Here is a 23,272-nt window from a genome sequence, read left to right as displayed (position 1 = left end):
TAATTACATTTTATTAGCTTTTATTAAGTTGTATATTTTTCATATAAACTGAGATAATCATGACCACTTTCAGTTTGACATCGTATATTTCCTTAGCATACCAAGCAACACTATTTGTAAAAAAAATAAGTAAAACAAACCCATATTATCAAATCAATTTTCCGCAATTTAATGACAAAATGTATCGTAAGCTATAGTCGGATGGATATTGTTTTACACCCGTTCATCTGATAAAAGCGTACTTGGTTTGTCTGTCGAACACCTCTTACTTTGGTTGAACGTTGATCGCGATAGATTTTCTAGTTGATATTGTGAAAGCGGCACGTTTGGAGCTGTTCAAAAATGCACATGATTGAAATGCGATAAATGCTATCAAAAGTCGGTTAATGGTTAGTCTTTAAAAGTTTTGTTAACATATATAATGAATGCTTATATAAGCCAAAAAAGGGTATTTCGATAGTACAAAATATTCTGGGGGATAGTTGTATCAGTTATAATGAAGCATTTTTTACCAGTACATTCGATTAATGTTGAATTTAATTTATCAGGTAGAGCACTGCTGATGAATGATACGACAACTGGTGATCGAGTGTGTGGCACTATAGAAGCTGACGAAGATCACATTACAGGAGTAGCCAAACTTAAATCCGTAGTAGGAGGAACAATTTATTTCAGACAAGTATCATCATCGTCATCATCAGCAACTTCTATATATGCAAATGCATTTCATTTACAAAACACAGCCACGAATTCAAACGAAACAGTTGCATGGGGTATATATTCTGGCACTTGTTCTAGTAATGGTGCTTTATATAATCCAACAAGTAGTTCCAGCTCACCATGTGATCAAAACAATCAAGGAAATTGTCCTATAGGAGATCTGTCTTCAAAAAATTCTTACTTACCTGTTGGGGAAAATAGTGAAGAAATTTTGACTTCATTTGTTGATATTAACCTCCCATTGAGCGGCAGTAACTCTGTCATTGGCAAAATCTTAGTTTTGAAATCTAAAAGTGGAGATGTTCTAGTGTGTTCAAAAATTGTCCAGTATACAACAAGAAATGCTGTGGCAACTATTAGTAGAGACGGAGTAGTCGGAATGATATCATTCAAACAGAGATCACCATTTGATACTACAACGACCTTTGTTGACCTTTCCGGACTAAGTAATAACGCCGGTGGATATCATGTTCATAAATGGCCGGTGCCAGAAAAGTGGGCAACCAATCAGAAAGTTTGTGACGCTGATTCCGTGAGTGGACATTTTAATCCATTTGGAATCGATACTTCTTCAGACCCTGCAGCAACTGTGGGTACAGACGATCAGTATGAAGTAGGAGATCTCAGCAGTAAATACGGTTTGTTAAGCGGATTAACAGATAAGATGGAGAATTATACAGACCATAATTTACCTTTATTTGGTACGAATAGCGTAATAGGACGATCTATAGTTGTTCATTACGGTAATGGTGATAGATGGGTTTGTGCTACTATTGAGTATGTTGGTACTACAGTTACAGGTTTAACAACGTTTACATATCCTGTCATTGGATACATTTCTTTCAAACAACCAACAGATATTGACATAGAGCTCGCCGACACTATAATTTACGTGTGTGTAGACTATGGGAATAATTCGAGTAGATCTATTGACCACAAATGGCACGTTCACGTGGGAAAAGTCGGTACTGATGCTTTGATCAGTAGTGGTCGTTGTAGTTCCGTTCAAGGTCATTATAATCCCTATTCGGTTGATTTGGCAGGAAATTATAATCCGGAATGTAACCCAAATAATCCTTTACGATGTGAGGTTGGTGATATGTCAGGCAAACACGGGAAGATATCAGTACGGTCTACATCAGGATCAATTCAAAGACATTTTTTCACAGATTTTGACTTACCACTTACAGGGGACCTGAAGATTTTAGGTCGGTCTGTAGTGATACATGCAGCAGATTCGGGAGGGGGAAGGTTATCATGTGCTGATATTCATACCATCCCAAACCGTAAGGTTATTGTTAAAACTGGCACTTGGGCCTCAGAATCCTATGGGTCTGTAGATGGATCTTTTATGATGACACGAGGTACAGAAGGATTAATTGATGGCACTACAAATGTCAACATACAGTTAACAGGACTAGATTCAATGGCAGGAGGATACCATGTCCATGTTAATCCTGTTCCAAAAGAAAGTTCGAATCCATGTTCTGCAGCTTCTGTTGGGGGACATTTCAATCCTTTTGGTGTTAATGCGACAGCAGGAGCAATCGATGGATCAGGTTCAGATGACGAATATGAAATAGGAGATTTGAGTAGAAAATACGGTACTTTCCTCAACAGCAAACTAACCTACTTAAGGAAGGAAACAGAAACCATGCTTCCTATACGTGGACCTTTAAGCATCACAGGAAGATCTATAGTTATCCACAAATCATCAGCAGGTGCTCCCAGATGGGTATGTGGTAATATAACAGAAGATACCACCAGTACTGGAGGAGAAATGTTTGAAGCAAAAGCTACATTTTCCACTGGATCAATAACTGGATATATTTATATGGTATGTTAAGTAGTATTTTGACAGTAATTTTATACACGGTTTGATATGAGAAGGGGAAACATATGTGAATATGTATATCTATATAAAAACATATACGTATTTGGTATTGAAATTCGTTTCAAGATTTCGGAATGAGATTGCTAGATTAAAAATATTTTAAAAAGACGAACTGAAATATATACATAAACACAGAGGTAGGTAAAATATGAAGCTAGTCTTGAAAAACCCATTTACACGGGTAAAACAAAATATCAGAACAACTACATCTAATGATAAACAGAGAATTGAATCATAAAGACAACTTTTAAACTACACAAATCAAAACCAATTGTATTGCATTAGTTGTTTTATTCAAGATCTTTTTCTAGAAAGTGTTCTAGACATAAAGCTTTCCTTACCTATGTCAATCAAATTAGCTTTCATAACTTGTTTGTAACACATCACGATATACCAATGGACTGTTATGTAAAGTTTATTTTAGACTTCCTATGTGTACTATAGTCTTGACACAAATGTTGTTGAGAGGAGTCATTTTGGCCTTGTTGATCTTTGTGTCCATCTAATTTGAAACTGATCTGATGAAAAGATACAGATACTGATAAGAACTGTCAAGTTTCTTACCGAGTCAGGAATGTATGAGTCAAATATATTAGTGGTTGTCTTTATGCAGAAATTGTGCAGTAAATATGAACATTCCTTATATACATGTAACTTGTAACTTGAAATTTAGTGCCTCAAACACCGGGTATTTTTATATTTTGAAAACAGCAAACCGTTTTAAAACAGTTCTTTTACACATTGCTTTATATAGTAAACGGTTATATTATGTCACCTTTTCCCTGAAAGAATTAACTATATGTCTGATTATTAATGTTAAATGAACTGTTAAATTTCATATTGTAGACACAATATAGATACAGTGATGGCGGTCTAAGTGATACCGGTGTATTGGTAGACTTGATAAACACTGACGGATCAAAGGTAAGATTGCATCGCAACATTCAATTTAGACTATTTACCGGATTTGTTGTAATATAAGCAACACGATGGGTCCCAGATGTGGAGCAGGATCTGCTGACCCTTCCGGAGCACTTGAGATCCCCCCTAGTTTTTGGTTGGGTTCGTGTTTTTTTTTTTAATTTTCTATGTTGTGTCATGTGTACTATTGTTTGTCTGTTTGTTCTTTTCATTTTTAGCCATGGCGTTGTTAGTTTATTTTCGATTTATGAGTTTGACTGTCCCTCTGGTATCTTTCGTCCCTCTTTTTCAATAGACATTAAAATCATAAATGTGCATTATATGAAATAAGTTGCACTTAATTCTCAGCCTGTTATTGTCAAAGATATATAGTTAATTCACTTTTGCTATTGCACAGCTAAATAAAACATATCGTACGATCAGTTAACATATCATATAGTGTTTCTAACTCTAATGGACATAAACTATAAAATAAAATATAACGTACTGATTTATTGTTGTTGAATGTTTTTAGATTTGACAGGATTGCAAAATGTTTCAACCAGTAAATTTGATAAAAATCTTTCTGTAAATCTACTGTGTATTAAGTGTGAAATTACACATTAGTGGATCTATGCAATGCCTTATTCGTATTTTGATCAAAGTTTTGTTGTTCTAGAATTTTAATCTTTCTTACAAATGTTTTGATGTTTTGATCTGATTGGTAATGCTGAGTCTTGTGTACACAAAATGCGCGTTTATTTTATTAAACTATTATTATGATATTTTCTTTGATCAAATTAATATTTGAATTATGTCTGCTAATCGGCCGATTTGGCCTAAAGAGTCTTGAAAGAAACTAAGAAAAGTTCGCAGTTAACATCTGCCTTAAAGGTGGTTTCATGGAACGACGACTTTCTGCGAACCTTGTTCTAATATCAGTGAAATATCATGACGGTGAATAGTAAGCTCCTATGTCCCATTACGTTCCACTGTATTTAAATGTAAACTCATCTTACCTGATCATAGCATTTCCAGTTTACCGAGGATTTTTTTTATGCACAGATATTATTGCTTCAGTTGTATAGTTAGCAGAGCTGGCAAGGCTTGATTGACCGGATGTTAACACACAGTTTTTTCCGGGGAGGGACAATACCTCCTCCACGAGAAAATCTGTATTATAATTTTTGAAATAAATTGTACACAAAGTTAAGATGCGCAGTAGGCAATACTAGTGGTATTATATTACACTAAATATATACAATTTATAGAGCCACGAACGACCAAGATTGACCATCATGGACGATCACCGTTCAATATCTATTTTTTATAATTCTCTTGGCAGAATACAATGTTTGCACCTTTTTTTAACCTAATTTTTAGCTACCGATTAATTAAAAGATTGAAGAAAGTAGTTTTGTCTATCAGTTATGGTAAAATGTAAGGATTAATATAAATTTGCGTGGCAAACAATTGAACAAGTCGCACACACTTGAAGATATCAAAGAGGTTAATTGCAGTAAATAAAGGCAACAGTAGTAAACTTAAAGTCATAAGAAACCTCAACTTAAAAAAAAAATATGCATATGTTTTTTATAACTAAATGGATAGTTTTCATTATACAACTTATGTACATTTACTTTTTTCTGAAGAAAGTTCTGTAATTTGTCCACATTTAGAAGAAGTTTACTTATTTTTAATTGCTTGCTTCCTGGAAGCAATTCGCCGACATATTTTCCGTATGCATAGTGACCTGAGCGTAACACTCCTCGTAAAAATCCGGTGATCGCAATACGCATGAATATGTCATTAAAATAAACAATTATCGGATTGTACATGTTAAACACGTGCCCAATACCCATGCTTTTTGTTATTTGTTTACTATAAGGTGACAATCAGTAAACTTTGGCTTCAAAAAACGGCATTTAATGAGCAGCCATATTTGTTAAATCATAACAGACATAACAGACAGAGAGAAAAAAAATTGACGATTATACGATATATTTGCGTAAAAAATGATAAAATCGTGCACAGAGGACTAAGTTTATGATATATACATGCATTGGTTAAAGAATTGGATAAACATTATTTTTCACCACTCACTGGTTTCTTATGACTTTAACAAATCTGTTGAACATAATGCTTTCTGAATAATATCTAAAGAATTAGTGATGTTCATGTAAGTGGAACCTTCTGACTATTCGAACATGTTTAATTTACCTGTTCAGTTTATCCAAACATGAAAAATAGTTTAATACATTGAAGATATCTTGTAGTAGCTGTTCCATAATAATTGAATAACAATTATTCTGGGAACTTAATTATGATTTTATTTATAATTTTACTAATGTAATCCAAAATGTACGATAAATTGAATAAACCAATGTATGTATTTTGATATTGAAAAAACACATTTTATCATTGAACAAAAATTTTCCTTATTTCCATGTAAGACGCTATGATTTGTATGAATTATGACGTAACCAAATAGGAAAGTGTACATCGTTTTAAAATGGAGATGGATTTGAGAAAAGTGTGACATATATTTGTGGTGTCTATGTTACAATATAGATTTAGACATGGAGTAGACGCTGGATACATTTGAGGCTTGTATATATAAAAAATTCAAAAATAAATCTCTTTGGCTATTTGTTATCAGTGGTCATTTCAGACAAAATAATGATTTGAAGAAATACAAGGACTATGCATAAATGATGTTGAACAACTGTTTACACTATTTTGTTAATGTATATACATGTATGGCTTTCAGTTACCGGAGAAATACATTTTCAAATTAATATACTTTATTATTTTGAAGGCTCAGACAAGCGAATAAACCATTTCATCTCCCATTATATTGCTTTTTTAATTGTCAATTGATCCTGTAAGATTAACATTCAGATCAGTATTTTATATTGCCTATAATTGCTTAGAATTATCGAAAATAATTTGATAAACCATACACATTAAACCTGATTTGGATTATTTGAGAAAATTTGAACTTAAATTGATAATTGCATAACATAGAATTGTAATAGTTACATTTTACCTGGCATATTTCAATTAAAAAAAATATGAAATTGTTGTAGTTTAAAAAATCACCTTATTTTCACACCTTTTATATTTGGAATATTCGCCTACTTTTTTGACACCAATAACTAAATGTGAAGGATATGGCACACATAGAACAGATTGGGTTCATGATAAAAACGTGTATGTTGAAACACGAGAACAAAACTATTTCAAAACGTATCATATTCAGAATTAGAACAAAGTGTTGTTGTGTAATATTTTTCCTTGTTTAATTTTCACATACTTCCTAGAATTACCTTGACTTAGAGCCAAATGACAGCACAATATAAACCAGCATGTTCTTAGTTTTACACGAGTAGTCTTAGAACTCCATTATCATTTGTTTTTAATTCACTAAAATATCCAAAATATTTGAGTACGCAGATTAAACCAAGTGAGTATATTCAAATGTAAACACATTATTGTTCGTATTTACTCCTTATTTGCTTTTAAAAACACCCGTGAAACAAGTAGTCTGCAAAATACTAATATTAATATATTGATAAATAGAATACTCGAGTTGTTAATATGTGCTTAATCGGATATTCTGTAGAAAGATGTTTATTATAATAAAATCATCATATATACCAGGACTAAAATTTTATATGTACGCCAGAGGCGCGTTTCGTCTACAAAAGACTCATTAGTGACGATCGAAATCAAAAAAAATGTTTAAATAAAATTGAGTACTTGGAACATCCATTGGCTAAACATTACAAATTAATCCAAAATGTAATGCTTTGACTTCGTTTGACATCGGTCAATTAGACAAAATAATAATTTAATATATTGTTAGGATTATGCATCAATATTATTTAGAAAATATTTGTCAATGTGTGTTTTGTACAGTTCACAGTTGCTTGACCAATTCTTCTCAAATTCATACCCTATGTCAATTAAGAGTCTTAGAAAAGTGATTTATAAATCAATATATTATGTCTTCTTTTATATATTGCATTTGTTGCTGATCAATGAATCCTTTAATTTATTCTTTCTAAAATGGGTTTTTTTTAATGCAGACAGGATTGAGGGTATATTAAAGGAGACATGTCAGTGGTTACTTTTGTGTAAGAACATCCATAGAAAAATATAACAACTAAATATCTGACAAAGTACTTTTTAAACATGTTCTTCTACATTTTCATGTGATTTTTAAGAACATAATTATCAAACTACTTGATAGCTCCCATTTTATAAATATTTGGTTTGCAGAGCACACAACGGGTGGTGAATATTTTATTTTTGTCACATATGTTATAACTTGCAAATAGTTTTTAAACCGAATATATTTTATTTACAAGTATGTTTTCATATTTTTGTCATTTCATCGGATTTCTTTAAATTATATAATTTTGTCAAATAATTCTAATATATTCACGTAATTTTAACTGTGACGATAGTTGAATGCTTTGTATAACATCTTAATCCGCAGAGCGTACAATCAAATTATGTAATAGTGTACTATAATTATAACAATACTTAAGTAGGGTACCACCAGTTAAAATTTATGAAGGATCATGTAGAATTTCGTCAAGTAATTTTTATTTTTATGAACTACAGTCTTTGACTCAGTAATTTTACTTGGGGATTTATTAAGTGTATCATTACCTTGTATTTTTGTGATTAATGACATATTTTGTGCATACGCATACATATAAAATGAAATAAAATTACAATTATTGGGGTAGGGTCAAAGTTGTTGTCGAGCCTGCAACTTTTGTTGCAGAAAGCTCGACATAGGGATAGTGATCCGGCGGCGGCGGCGGCGTTAGCTAACTTCTTAAAAGCTTTATATTTTAGAAGGTGGAAGACCTGGATGCTTCATACTTTGTATATAGATGCCTCATGTTACGAAGTTTACGTCAGTCACATGTCCAATGTCCTTGACCTCATTTTCATGGTTCAGTGACCACTTGAAAAAAAAGTTCAGATTTTTTGTAATGTTGAATTCTCTCTTATTATAAGTAATAGGATAACTATATTTGATATGTGCATACCTTGCAAGGTCCTCATGTCTGTCAGACAGTTTTCACTTGACCTCGACCTAATTTCATGGATCAGTGAACAAGGTTAAGTTTTGGTGGTCAAGTCCATATCTCAGATACTTTAAGCAATAGGGCTAGTATATTCGGTGTATGGAAGGACTGTAAGGTGTACATGTCCAACTGTCAGGTGTCATCTGACCTTGACCTCATTTTCGTGGTTCAGTGGTTATAGTTAAATTTTTGTGTTTTGGTCTGTTTTTCTCATACTATATGCAATAGGTCTACTATATTTGTTGTATGGAATGATTGTAAGGTGAACATGTCTAGCGGGCAGATGTCATGTGACCTTGACCTCATTTTCATGGTTCAGTGGTCAAAGTTAAGTTTTTGAGTTTGGTCTTTTTATCTAGTTCTATATGCCATAGGTCAACTATATTTGGTGTATGGAAATATTTTATGATCTTTATGTCAGTCGCGCAGGTTTTATTTGACCATGACCTCATTTTCACGGTTCATTGCACAGTGTTAAGTTTTTGTGTTTTGGTCTATTTTTCTTAAACTATAAGTAATAGGTCAACTATATATGTTGTAGAGAAGCATTGTTAGCTGTACATATCTGCCTGGCATGGTTCATCTGACCTTGACCTCATTTTCAAGGTTCATTGGTCTTTGTTTAGTTATCTTGGTTAATGATCTGTTTGTGTGATAGTTGTAATAAAGCTTAGCTTTATACTTGGGACTATCAACATAATATCAATGATTAGTAAAGAAGGCGAGACTTTTCAGCGTGTGCACTCTTATTTAAAGGTATGTAGTATCAAATCGACGGTATAAGGCTATACAAATACAGTTAATTTTTCGAAAAACTAAGGATTTTCTTATCCCAGGCATAGATTACCTCAGCCGTATTTGGCACAACTTTTTTGGAATTTTGGATCCTCAATGCTCTTCACCTTTGTACTTGTTTGGGTTTATAAATATTTTGATATGAGCGTCACTGATGAGTCTTATGTGGACGAAACGCGCGTCTACCGTACTAAATTATAATCCTGGTACCTTTGATAACTATTAACAATAATAAGCTTTGTACCATGACATTATTTGTTAAATGATACAGTCGTTTCAAACATTATTACGTGTCAATAAACGAAGATGTAAGGTTTATGGTATTAAAATAACAAATTAAGGTGGTACCCAACGCTTTCACTAAAATTAATTTGGCTCGTTTAATTTTTATAAAATTTTGTAAATTTAACAAAACTATAAAAAAAATACAAAATTTGAACCAACCGTCTTGTCAGAAAAATTACACTGGTTATATAGCAATTTGACAAACACCAATTTTGATCATTGAGAAGCTTAACATTCCTTTTACAACACAACGTAATTAAAACGTTTAGCTGATTTTAAAGAGTTATCTCCCTGTAGTGTTAGGTACCACCTTAAGGACACAAAATCCTTTTAAAATTGCATTTTTTTACAACCCTACTTTTATGAACTTTATTATAGTTTGTCGTTAATTGATTTGTCATATTTGTTTTCTCGTCTAAATTGTCTAACATTTGTCTGGACTGGGTCTTTTATTACCGACAATACTGTGTGGGGTATCCTCATTATTGGAGGATTATTCAGTGACCTGTGGTTGCCTACATGTTCATCATCTAGAATCCAGCCGAGAGTGTCTGTTTTTCTATTGCAATACAACAAATATGTTCAAAACATTTAAAGTCGCTGGGTGTTTGTGAATATTTTGTCAATTTTGACGAATGCAATAGATAGTCAGGAATATGGCAGTTGTTATCCATTCGTTTGATGTGTTTGAGCTTTTGATTTTGCTATTTCATTAGGGACTTTTCCTCAGAGTTCAGTATTTTTGTGATTTCATTTTTTATAGATAACATCGTATTGTATCCAAAACATAACTGGTTACTTACATGAACTAATTTATTGATGATGAATTTAAAAAGTTATCATATATTTGTAGAAACTGAGGGAGTTCGAAAATACATAGGGTTTATGTAACCTCGCTACCTATTCTTGATGATGATCTTATTGGTTCCAAAGGAAATCTTACAACTCGAGCGTTTTAAGTTTCCTTACCTTTTTTGCTCAGCATTGTAGACCAATAATGTTAAGATATCATAAAGTTCTTCTTTAATTGTTCATCTTTTTGGAATAAGATGATAATCGCTGTAGTGCGTTCATTAACACAACTTTAGTATAATTTATGAGTTTTACTCAATGTTAGAAGGACAATCTAGATGATATATAGATTTGTAAGTTCTCAATAACACAGGATATTATTATACTTTGAAAGGAAACATTGATAAGTAATCAACTTTGCCACAGTAAATAATGTTGATTTATGTAATGTTCCGATCACCCTGCTTGCTAACCAACATGACGGCCACATCATAAAACAGACTACATGATCAGCAAGACAAGATCAACAAAACAGAGATCTTTGTCATAAATTCTAATCTAATCTACTATGTTTGAGAGTATCTTTAGTTTAATACTTTAGTTTAATATGCACATAGGCCAAAATGAGCAACACAGGTTCTTTAGAGCCTCTGATTTAAATATAACACATACATATAAATGTTTCTTACCTATCGATATTGAAATTGTTCGAAATGTTTTTTCAGACAAATGGACATAAATGGCATGTTCATCAAAAGCCTGTAAAGAATGATGCTACTTCCGGTTGTTCCAGCCCAGGTGGTCATTACAACCCGTTTATGGTTGATGTTAATGTAAGTAAATACTTTTGTTTTCACGAATCAAATGCAATTGTATTTTGATAATCCATGAATACCAAAAAAAACCGTTAATTCCTAAAAGACACGAAATACACAAAAGAGACAATAAAAAGTCGAAGAGATACCAACAAAATCAAGGCAAAGAAACCCATGCATGACGAAATAACAATAAATACCACATATATAAACTGTTGACAGATATACATGTCTCGCATGTACATATTTTTGATAGCAAATGCAAATGTATAAATTCAGTTTCAAAACTTTGGTATGAAGACTGCAAAACATCCAAAGTCAGCGAACCATGACTGAATGTGTAAGGCAAAATAATCTGCATGGAAAGGATCAGTTTAAATGCTTATACAAATACATACTAAATATCTGTGACTTATCATAAGTTGTTTTTCTCAAACTTACCCTAATCATAAACGTGTATGTGTAAATAAAGGCAGCAGTACTTTACGGCTGTTTAAAGTAATTAAGAAAAAAACAAATCCGGGCTACAAACTAAAACCGTGAGAAATATGCACAAATACCAACGTCATTAAATCATAATTTAAGAAGCACGGCCATATAATCTCCATTGATTGGCCAATGCTGATACAACTTCTTACAAAATACATTAACTAGACAATAGTGGTTCATGGTGAACTGAAATAATCTCAAACTTTAACAAATGGTTGAAGTCAATAGAAAATCCGTGTCAAAATAACCCTCATAGATATGAGATGTGCAGATTCTAACACAACTGTTTATCATATTTCACTGACTAACAATTAGGGTACAAACCAACCAAAGAAAAACAGGGCGTCTCAGGTGATATTAAAGGGTTCGTAGATCTTGCTCCACATGTGACACCCATCTGATTACTTACGACTTCTGGGTTAATTGTAACTATTTTTGATATTTACCACTTCAATTTTTGATACACAAATAAAAATAAATTTTCTGCATTATATATAAATTATTATTATTTCAGAATGGCTATGACGAATGTTCACCTCTTAATCACTTACGATGTGAATTGGGAGATCAGTCCAGTAAATTGGGTCGTTATGACATTGGAAGTGGCAGAAAGTTCTATACAGATATGTATTTACCACTGGTTGGAACATATGGTGGTAAGTATTTGGTGATATGTTAAATACCATTTCCTCCATAGGCATTTATGTATAAACATAATGTTTAAATGATAATGGTTGAACCAATTTCAATTCAAAAAGATATATTTTTATTATTTTTTTGAATAGGTTAAATGATTATGAGCTGGCAGCGAAGTCATAGTCATTTCTCTGTCGCAGTCAGAATAATGTAAACAAGAAACAATACTTTTATCTAGATATGATATAAAAAGAAAGATTAACATGTGATTCGGTTTTTATTTTAGATTTAAAAAAATATTAATAACACTCTTTCGAATCGCTTAACTGTAATACCAATCACCGGAAACAGTCAACCCAAACATTTGGAATCCAAGAATGAATAAATACATGTAAATTGAAGAAACTATATTACAAAAAGAAACAAAAATTTATAAAATTTAGAGTATACATTGCCCGAGGGAATTCGAATCTTATTTTCTGAGATGACTACTTAACTTAGGATTCATTTACAGAATATACAAAAGTTAATTTTCTATTGGTTTGCTGTAAAATGTGGAATCTCGTTAGAATCTCGGGAATGTGAAGAAACTAGCTTTATTCATTACAGTTGCTGGAAAATCCTTTGTGATACATGCTGCAAATGGTGGAGGACCACGTGTAGCGTGTGCTGATATTATCCCAGTTAATAAAGTAACTCCTCTTAAAATGACTTTTGGGGATATGAACTTTGATAAGTAAGTTGACATTTTTATACCAATTGCACACAACTGTCACCAAAAGACTTAGTTATTTAATATTTTTGGTAACTCATGGAACTTGGGTATCATATCATGGCTGTCATAGCCCTAACAATGTTATTGCATATATGATTTATTAAGAAGTATCATGGCAAAATGATTTTACTACTCCTTATAAACTATATAGCAATAAGTCATTACATTTTTTTGTACACTAGAATTTTTTGGAAGTAGAAGTTGTTGAAATTGCAAATAATAAAGCCTTTGTTTTCTATTCATGGTTTTATTGCTTATCATTTACAGTAATTATGCAAATGCTAATTATCAAATGTTTTGTAGATCAGAAATGGTAACTCATTTAGCCAGTGCATTGCACACGTCACCTACTAATCTAGCAGTATCAGACGCTACGACTAATACAGATTGTATGGCTGTAACAGTGTATTTTACTGGTAAGTAAAACACATGATTTGGCAGCAGTTAATATTAATTTCTGTAAACTTAAATTTGTTCTCTGAGTTGCTGGAGATGGTAGACGAACAGGACCGCATATGACTGAATTTTGAATGGTACAATGTCGGTTCAAGGTATGTTCAGATCGACGAAAATATAATATTAACTTAAATTGTTGTAAATTTAATATTTTGAGTGTGTAATTAAAAACGTCGTTTTGATCAATTGTTTCTAAATAAAGCTTTAATTTAGTTTTTATGCGCAAATCTGCTATAAAACATGTCAAATTGTTGCTATTTTACAGAATATAAAAATTTGAAAATTCAATATTGAACTCTACAAATAACATATTTTTGAATGCACCTTTTTATTTAGATTACAAAAGTTGATACCATTTCTGATCTTTTAGACAGTTTTTTTTTTCGTTGGTACAAGGTTTTCTCCTTCAAATAAATTAAAATTTAGCTGTTCATTCGGTGGAGTATTTAATAAAGAAAATTCTGTTCTTGGTCACCGCAGAATAATATACCAAAAAAAAACATAAGAAATTATGAGTAGATGGATGCAGGCAATACAATTGAAAAAAAGAAAAAAATGTCGAAAATACAAAAACATGCTACAAAACTCTACAAGATAACATTAAGCTTCACGACCTTCATCAAATATCCAAAAGAATATAAGGTGTTGAGTCATAATATACTAGGCACGATTTAGAACTTTGCACTTTAATGAGCAACTATCCAATATTGTAGACTATACTGTTGATTGAATAACTTATTGTTGTTTTCTGACATATACCTTATAATTCACATCTAAAGGTATATATAATAAAATGTTTTCTTGTACACATGTTATTAAACTAACAGTTATCTTCAGAGTTTTTTTGTTCTGACAAAAAACGAATTTATTTAGACTTTTGTTGAGACCAAAGCAAATACAGATGTCTATTATGGCGTTTTTTATAACAATTCCAATTTTGAATTACTTCATACATAACTTAAACATGTATTGTGTTTGAAGTTTATTATGTTTGTATAAGAATTTATAAAAGTAGATTTTTAACCAATGTAGCGTTTAATTAGTTTGTAAGGGTCTTGATTTTTGCAGTAAATTATTTTTACTGCATTGTTGTACCTTAAAAAAAACAAATACTGTATGCTGCAGTTTCTTTGTCATATTGATTTTCTTCAACATTTAGTTTTATCACAAACAAATTATTATTTGAAAGCCATGTTTAAAACATTTAATTATTATTTGATTTAGCTTTAATGTGCCGTAACTTTAATCCTATATCTATATTTCATCTCACCCTGAAGTAATTGAAATTGTAGATAATTCACATATTTATACATTTATTTCATGACAACAAAGCGTGCAACTTATTACGTTACTTAAACGCTTGCATTTCACATAATATGAAGTTCAAAACAGTAGCGAGATATTTATTACGTGAGCTATATTATGCTTTTATTCTGGTGATCATATGCAAGATCATTTACGTGAATAATACGATCATGAATACATGAATAACACTAACAAGTCTTACCAAGTTTAAGTAAATACCCTATGATCTATTTATGCTAATATGTACTTTCCTATGCAAAATTGTTTTCATTTGCTTGTATAACTTAACATGTATATTAATCATTTCAAATTTGTACCGAAATATGCTAATATTTTCTATGCGTTTAATATGAATTAGGTAACACATGCATTGTCCCCGTGAATTCTTGCTGCTTAACGAGTAATATTATTGCAAACCTCCTGAACTAAAAACATTATATTTCGTTGATTATTTTGATACGTTTTCCCGCTTAAAAGGAGGTGTATACTGATTTAGGTACAGGGGCGGATCCAGCCATTTTAAAAAAGGGGGTCCCAACCCAGGACAAAGTGGGGTTCCAACTATATGTCCCCATTCAAATGCATTGAGAACCACTTGTCTGAATTTGGATAGAAAACTTAATGTGAGCATGTTATGCTGTGTTATTATATTCACATACCCCACTTTTCAACTTTGTGGTTACCAAATATTCATACATAGATATTGTAACAAATAAGGCAATATGTGGAAAAGTTCATCTCGTTGAACTACAAAGCAAGGTATTTTGAAATTTGAAAATCAGCTTCGGACACAATTAAGGCGACAATGACTTTCCAATGTTTATGAAAGCCATCAACTTCTGGTTTTCTAAAAACTAGTTCTTATAACAGGATATGAGCCATAGCTCACAGCTTAACTTGTACTTGATTTTTATTCGTCAAAAAATATTTGAGGGTACTTTATTTTAGGGCAATGGGCTAAGCGCAAGAAGGATTACGTGAACACTCTTTCCGAATGGATTAAGGCACTGAGGTCGTTGATACAAATCAGAACTAAGAAACTGAATGGGTCTATCAATGCCCATGCTACATCAATCTTTAAAGACTCAAATGTTGCAAAACACCTATCCTACCTCCATGACAAATATGTTTTTGTCCCCGCAGATAAAGCCCCAAACAACATCGTTTTTGTGTGTAAAACTCATTACATTAACTGCTTGATAAACGAATTAGGTATTGACAATTCACTTGGAAACTCAACATATACCCTCACAACACTTACCAAAGAGGAAATCCTGGATAGTCATAGGTCTGTTCTGTGTTCCTTTGGAATTTCAACCAAAGATGAAGAACTGGATCTTCCATCACTGTATTGGATACCTAAACTACATAAGTGTCCTTACAAACAACGGTATATTGCTGGGTCTTCCAAGTGCTCCACGAAACCTCTTTCTAAATTATTAACATCCATTTTATCAGCAATCAAAGACGGGCTTCAAAGTTATTGTGAAACTGCCTATTCTAGAGGGGGTGTGAATCAGATGTGGATACTTAAAAATTTCAAAGATCTTTTAGAGTACATACAATTTAACTCTCTTTCATCTTGTAACAGTATTAAAACATTTGACTTTTCTACTCTTTACACTTGTATTCCACATTCCAAACTTAGAGACAAATTGAAAGAGTTGGTATTGCTTTGTTTTATAAAAAAAATGGCCAACGTAGATACAAGTATCTTGTCTTCGGGAGGGATAAATCCTACTTTGTAAAGGACCACTCTGGTTCAAACAAAAAATTCTCTGAAACTGATATTATCAAGATGCTTGATTTCTTGATTGACAACATATTTGTTACGTTCGGGAAAGGTGTTTTTCAACAGACTGTCGGCATTCCAATGGGAACAAAATGTGCCCCTCTACTTGCCGACTTGTTTCTTTATTATTATGAGGCTGATTTCATAAAGAAACTTCTTAGGAAGAAAGATAAGAAGTTAGCAATATCCTTTAACTCTACTTTCCGCTATATAGATGATGTTCTTTCACTAAATAATTCAAAGTTTGGTGACTATGGGAACGCATCTATCCCATCGAGCTAGAGATAAAGGATACCACAGATACAGTTAAGTCGGCCTCATATCTTGACTAACATCTAGAAATTGACAATGAGGGTCGGTTGAAAACAAAACTTTACGACAAAAGAGATGATTTCAGCTTTCCAATTGTGAACTTTCCATTTCTAAGTAGCAACATTCCAGCAGCACCTGCACACCGGGTATATATCTCCCAATTGATACGATATTCCCGTGCTTGCATTTCCTATCATGATTTTCTTGATAGAGGGTTGCTGCTCACAAGGAAGCTATTAAACCAAGAGTTCCAAATGGTGAAGTTGAAATCATCCCTTCGTAAATTTTACGGACGCCATCACGAGTTGGTTGACTGTTATGGAATAACCGTTTCACAAATGATATCGGTTATGTTCCTTATGTCGTAACTACAATACCCTTTTCTTTTTCACGAATGTGACGTACCGAATTAGACTATTTACCGGATTTGTTATCACATAAGCAACACGACGGGTGCCACATGTGGAGCAGGATCTGCTTACCCTTCCGGAGCACCTGAGATCACCCCTGGTTTTTTGGGGGTTCGTGTTGTTTATTCTTTAGTTTTCTATGTTGTGTCATATGTGATGTTTTTTGTTTGTCTTATTCATTTTTAGCCATGGCGTTTTCAGTTTGTTTTACATTTATGAGTTTGACTGTCCCTTTGGTATCTTTCGTCCCTCTTTTATCATCTAATCAACTTGATTAACATCCGTAATGACTAAGCATGTATGCATACTGCAATTATGCACATCATTTTTTTTGGGGAAATCTTTAATTTCTCTTAATCCGTTTTAGCCTTATATTTTATCAAATTTTCGTCATAGAGTTTTTGTTAAGCATAATCGAATCCTACTTACTTTTAAACCCTGGTCTTATCTGTCTTATTGTAAGTTTTTGCATGTGCATCTCGCATAATAAAACTAAAATTATCATTTTGGATGTGAAGATTTGTGCTTAAGAATCCTTTATATAGAAAAAAAGATTATAATTGTCAATATGTTTTGTACTAGGATGTGCTATGTCTCACTTTTTCTAATCTGGCTGTGAAACCACTACAGTTTCTTTTTGATTTCGGTCTTAATCGAGCGAGACATATTGCTTTGTTTACAATTATTTATTACTCATTTCTAATATTGTATGATATTATATGATATTAGTATTTAAATTGTGTGTCTTGTTTGAAAAGTATCATGATAAATGTTTATTTAGCAGCGGATGATGCATTAAGTGTTTTCCTTGTCTGTCCATATGTCCAAAAGTAAAATTCCGTTCTATTTCTTTAGTTTGCCTCAACATTATGTTATGCAACTAATACACAATGGTCATTATCACAAAACTCAGATAAAGTAAGAATTTGGGTTGCGTCACTTTTACCGTTTTTTGTCGAGTCTGCAACTTTTGTTGCAGAAAGCTCGACATAGGGATAGTGATCCGGCGGCGGCGGCGGCTACGGCGGCGGCTACGGCGGCGGCGTTAGCTCACTTCTTAAAAGCTTTATATTTTAGAAGGTGGAAGACCTGGATGCTTCATACTTTGTATATAGATGCTTCATGTTACGAAGTTTCCGTCAGTCACATGTCCAATGTCCTTGACTTCATTTTCATGGTTCAGTGACCACTTGAAAAAAAAGTTCAAATTTTTTGTAATGTTGAATTCTCTCTTATTATAAGTAACAGGATAACTATATTTGATATGTGCGTACCTTGCAAGGTCCTCGTGTCTGTCAGACAGTTTTCACTTGACCTCGACCTCATTTCATGGATCAGTGAACAAGGTTAAGTTTTGGTGGTCAAGTCCATATCTCAGATACTATAAGCAATAGGGCTAGTATATTCGGTGTATGGAAGGACTGTAAGGTGTACATGTCCAACTGGCAGGTGTCATCTGACTTTGAACTCATTTTCATGGTTCAGTGGTTATAGTTAAATTTTTGTGTTTTGGTCTGTTTTTCTCATACCATATGCAATAGGTCTACTATATTTGTTGTATGGAATGATTGTTAAGTGTACATGTCTAGCGGGCAGATGTCATGTGACCTTGACCTCATTTTCATGGTTCAGTGGTCAAAGTTAAGTTTTTTTGAGTTTTGGTCTTTTTATCTAATGCTATATGCCATAGGTCAACTATATTTGGTGTATGGAAATATTTTATGATCTTTATGTCAGTCGAGCAGGTTTTATTTAACCGTGACCTCATTTTCACGGTTCATTGCACAGTGTTAAGTTTTTGTGTTTTGGTCTATTTTTCTTAAACTATAAGTAATGTGTCAACTATATATGTTGTATAGAAGCATTGTTAGCTGTACCTGTCTGCCTGGCATGGTTCATCTGACCTGGACCTCTTTTTCAAGGTTCATTGGTCTTTGTTTAGTTATCTTGGTTAATGTTAAGTTTATGTGGCAGTTGTAATAAAGCTTAGCTTTATACTTAGGACTATCAACATAATATCAATGATAAGTATAGAAGGCGAGACATTTCAGCGTGTGCACTCTTGTTTAAATTATAACGTTATATACAAGCGGGGAATCACCTGTGTCCCATGGAATCATTATCCGTTCATTTATCTTCAACTGACTAGGGCACTTTAATTTTTTATCACAAGTTTGTGGTATATAATTCATATAGCTACTACTTTTGTTTGGATTTCAGTGCTTTATAATTTATATAGCTACTACTTTTGTTTGGATTTCAATGAAAATCAAAATCAAGTATGTTTATCCATATCATAAAGTGGATGATAGAAATAAAAGACGTCTTGACTATTTGATAGATGTATTAAAGAAAGCATAGTTACACGTCAAGGTGACGTGACGTTACATAAAGCGCGGTACATAGTAAACGTCAAGTGTGCGGTATTTACGATATACTGGGGGCCGCACAAAAGTTAAATTGTAATTGAATTTCACCATTAAGAAAAAAAATAACTGAAAACTTTATATGCATTTCTCAAATGAATTAATGTCTATGAAAAACTAAATTGAATCTCCTATTTACACATTTAAAGTCTTTATATAATTAGTCCATTTCTTATCTTCTCCATGGCAATCATTTTAGCTTTGTGACATGTTTTAATTGCATAGTCTGTATTGCCATCATCGCTTTTCAAACTAACTTCAAGTGGGTACAATTTTGTGATCGGACGCGATGTTATTCCATTTTTGGTCCGTATGACGGCAGATCTTGCTAGCCCGTTTCCTCCTAAGTTGAGTTTTGTGCCCATGCGTTTTGTATTTCGATCGTGTTTAACATACCTGTTTGTATAGATCGTGTTCTACAGTTTGTAATAAATCTTCTCATGTAAGCGGTAATTCAAAGAAGTTTCTTGAATGAGTTGAATCTATTCAAATCGATGACATTTCCGATCCCTTGTATTATGTGTATTGTATTTGTCTTTAACGGTACTTGTCTATCCCAAATTCATGTATTTGGTTTTGATGTTATATTTGTTATTCTCGTGGGATTTTGTCTGTTGCTTGGTCCGTTTCTGTGTGTGTTACATTGTAGTGTTGTGTCGTTGTTCTCCTCTTATATTTAATGCGTTTCCCTCAGTTTTAGTTTGTTACCCCGATTTTGTTTTTTGTCCATGGATTTATGAGTTTGAACATCGGTATACTACTGTTGCCTTTATTTATTGTAAATTTGTTTGAAATGAAAGGTTTTAAAGTTTTCTTTGAACTTAACCATGTCATAACTATCTGGCTATCACTCCATAAAACTGCACGGGTTATCTGCAAAGCGTTCCTAATATGTTCTAAAAGTCTGCTTCCAATTACAGCAGCTATCAATTCTAATCTGGGTATTGTCAGTTGTTTCAGAGGTTTTCCGCCATTATTAAGGAACTTTTTCCGTTTGCGACAATGTACGCGCATGCGCCGTAGGCTTTCATACTAGAGTCTGTGAATACGTATACGTTGTTTGTGTCTGTACTTTCATCAAAGTAATGTCGGGGTACAACTGTCTTTGTGGCTTCCTGCATATCCTTTCTGATATTCATCCATTCTGTGATCGTTAAGTCAGGTAGTAATTCTTCCCTGTTGAAGTTTTTCTCCCATATGTTTTGCATTAACATTTTTCATAAATCTTTGATGATTGTCTTAGTACTTCGCGTTTTGTTATTAGTTCTGATGTATCTAGATTAGGCGTAACGAATCATAATGTGTCACTGGCTGTATCCCATCGTAATCCTAAGATTTTAATTAATTGATCTTTGTCCAAACGTTTTCGGTTCCTGCTAATACTTGTAATAGTTGACTGTTCGCGGTCCATTAGGCAAATTAAATCCTCCATCTGCAAATAGACTACGAACGAGTTTAAAGTATTTCAACAGTTCTTCTTCTGATTCAAAGCTTGATACAATGTTACCTACATATAAATCTTTGGTAAGTTTATTCCGTGAAATCAAATGGAGGGTTATTTAAGTGCTTTGATAATACGGCGTTCAATATAAATGGCGAGCATGTAGCACCAAATAGTACGGACTTGAATCTGTATGTTGTTAAATCACTGTTTGGATCTGTTGGTTTACTCAACCAGAAAAACCTAGTTACGTCCCGGTCCTCAATGTCCAGTCCAACATTTAGAAACGCCTTTTCGATGTCTGTAGATACTGCATACTTATTCAAGCGGAATCTGAGTAGTATGGCGGGGGTTTGATTTGATTTAGGCGGTACATTCAGTAAGCAGTCATTCAATCTAGCACTATCTGGTGTCTGTTTGCAACTACAATCATATACGATCCTGATTGGCGTCGTGACTGCATCCTTCTTTACTGGGTGATGTAGTATGCAATGCAGCTGCTTCATATTTGGTTTGATTTCTTAGTTATCAACTCTCTTAATGAACCCTCGCTTTTCCTGCTCATCAATTATTTCTCCGTATTTGAAAAGTAATTTTAGTTCCTTACGTAAACGTTTGATTACACTCTCAGGCCTTCTAAAAGCAACATCTTTGTTTGTTGGTTGCGGTGGATGTTCTGCTTTCCACAGAAGTTTGGCTTTATACCTGTTGTTATTGTAAGATATTGCTGTTTCTTCGTACATTTGCTGAAATTCGTCGTTTTCAGTATTTTCGGTCTTAATATATTCAACTCCAAGCGATTCAATCTCCCAGAATTTCTCTAGGTTTAATTCCTATGTCTTGTGTGATAGATAACATTAGGAATAGAGCTCCTACTTTTGGTACATGTACTTGCCATTGTGGGTTCTGATAGGAGGTATACAAGCCTGGATTCAACGGCGGTTGGTCCTTCACCTTTTATAATGTCATCTCCAACTATACTCCTATAATAATCTGCTCCGATTAGTATTTCAATTTCGAACATTTCATCGTCCGATACAGGATGTGCTAATTTTAGTCCTCGTAAGTGTCTCATGTTTGTAACGGATTTCACGTGAATTTGTAGTGCCATTGCAATTTCAGGTATAATTAGTACGTTTAGTGGTATATTTTTGCCTTCATCTGTTTAAATATAAACTGTTGCCGATTTCATGTGTCTTACTTGTCTATTTTGTTCTCCGAAATCGGAAAGGTGCACTACTTTGTATTCGCTCGAAACTAAGTTCAACATATCTGCAAGTGTCTCCGTTATGAAGGACCTATGCGCACCTTCATCTAACAAAATATTGGCTTCTGCACTTTTTTTTCTCGAACTAACAGTAGCGACGGCTGTCTTTAACGGTACATTTGTATTTCATTGTGTTAGGGAAGAATGTTATACCGTATTTTCGGTTTCATTGGCTGGCGGTTTGCTGAATTCCTCAAACTTCTCATCTTTACTACATATGCTAGTGTGATGACGTTTGTTATAATATCGGCACTTACTTTTTGATTTACAATCAGCTGGTTTGTGGTGACCTAGCAGTTGAAACATAGTCGTTCGCTCTTGACTATATTCTTTAGTGCAGTTGACGGGTATGTGTCATATTTCGTGACAAAATGCGCATTGCTTTGAACTTGTACGTGATTTTGTGTTGGTCAAGAATGTAGCGGTCGCGAGTGGGCGTTCTACTTTTTCCGGTAATTTACCGGCTTCCATAATGTTTAGTTCTTCGAGAAGCGCTTTGCGTAAATCATGTAGTGTCCAGTTTGTGCATGGAACTGTGTTCTCGTGCTAAATACTGACGTATCTCTGCGGGTAATTTATTTAGAATTACAGGGACTAGTGGTGATCCATATGTATCGTCTGTCTGCCCGAGTGACTCGAGAACTCTTACATAAG

General features: G+C 33.3%; 1 protein-coding gene across 1 annotated transcript in view; it reads left to right on the top strand.

The window, feature by feature from the left end:
* LOC143073173 (uncharacterized) overlaps window positions 1–23,272 on the top strand; it is a 43,644-nt gene that overhangs the window by 11,770 nt on the left and 8,602 nt on the right. The window contains exons 4-9 of the mRNA XM_076248513.1: window positions 549–2,557; window positions 3,461–3,538; window positions 11,220–11,327; window positions 12,313–12,454; window positions 13,044–13,170; window positions 13,513–13,625. Of these exons, the coding sequence (XP_076104628.1) occupies window positions 549–2,557; window positions 3,461–3,538; window positions 11,220–11,327; window positions 12,313–12,454; window positions 13,044–13,170; window positions 13,513–13,625 (2,577 nt within the window). The remainder of the gene's footprint in view (window positions 1–548; window positions 2,558–3,460; window positions 3,539–11,219; window positions 11,328–12,312; window positions 12,455–13,043; window positions 13,171–13,512; window positions 13,626–23,272) is intronic.

Source organism: Mytilus galloprovincialis, chromosome 4 (genome assembly GCF_965363235.1).
Source record: "Mytilus galloprovincialis chromosome 4, xbMytGall1.hap1.1, whole genome shotgun sequence".
Lineage (NCBI taxonomy): Eukaryota > Metazoa > Mollusca > Bivalvia > Mytilida > Mytilidae > Mytilus > Mytilus galloprovincialis.
Note: the sequence above shows the minus strand (reverse complement) of the source record. Positions and strands in the feature narration are given on the sequence as shown.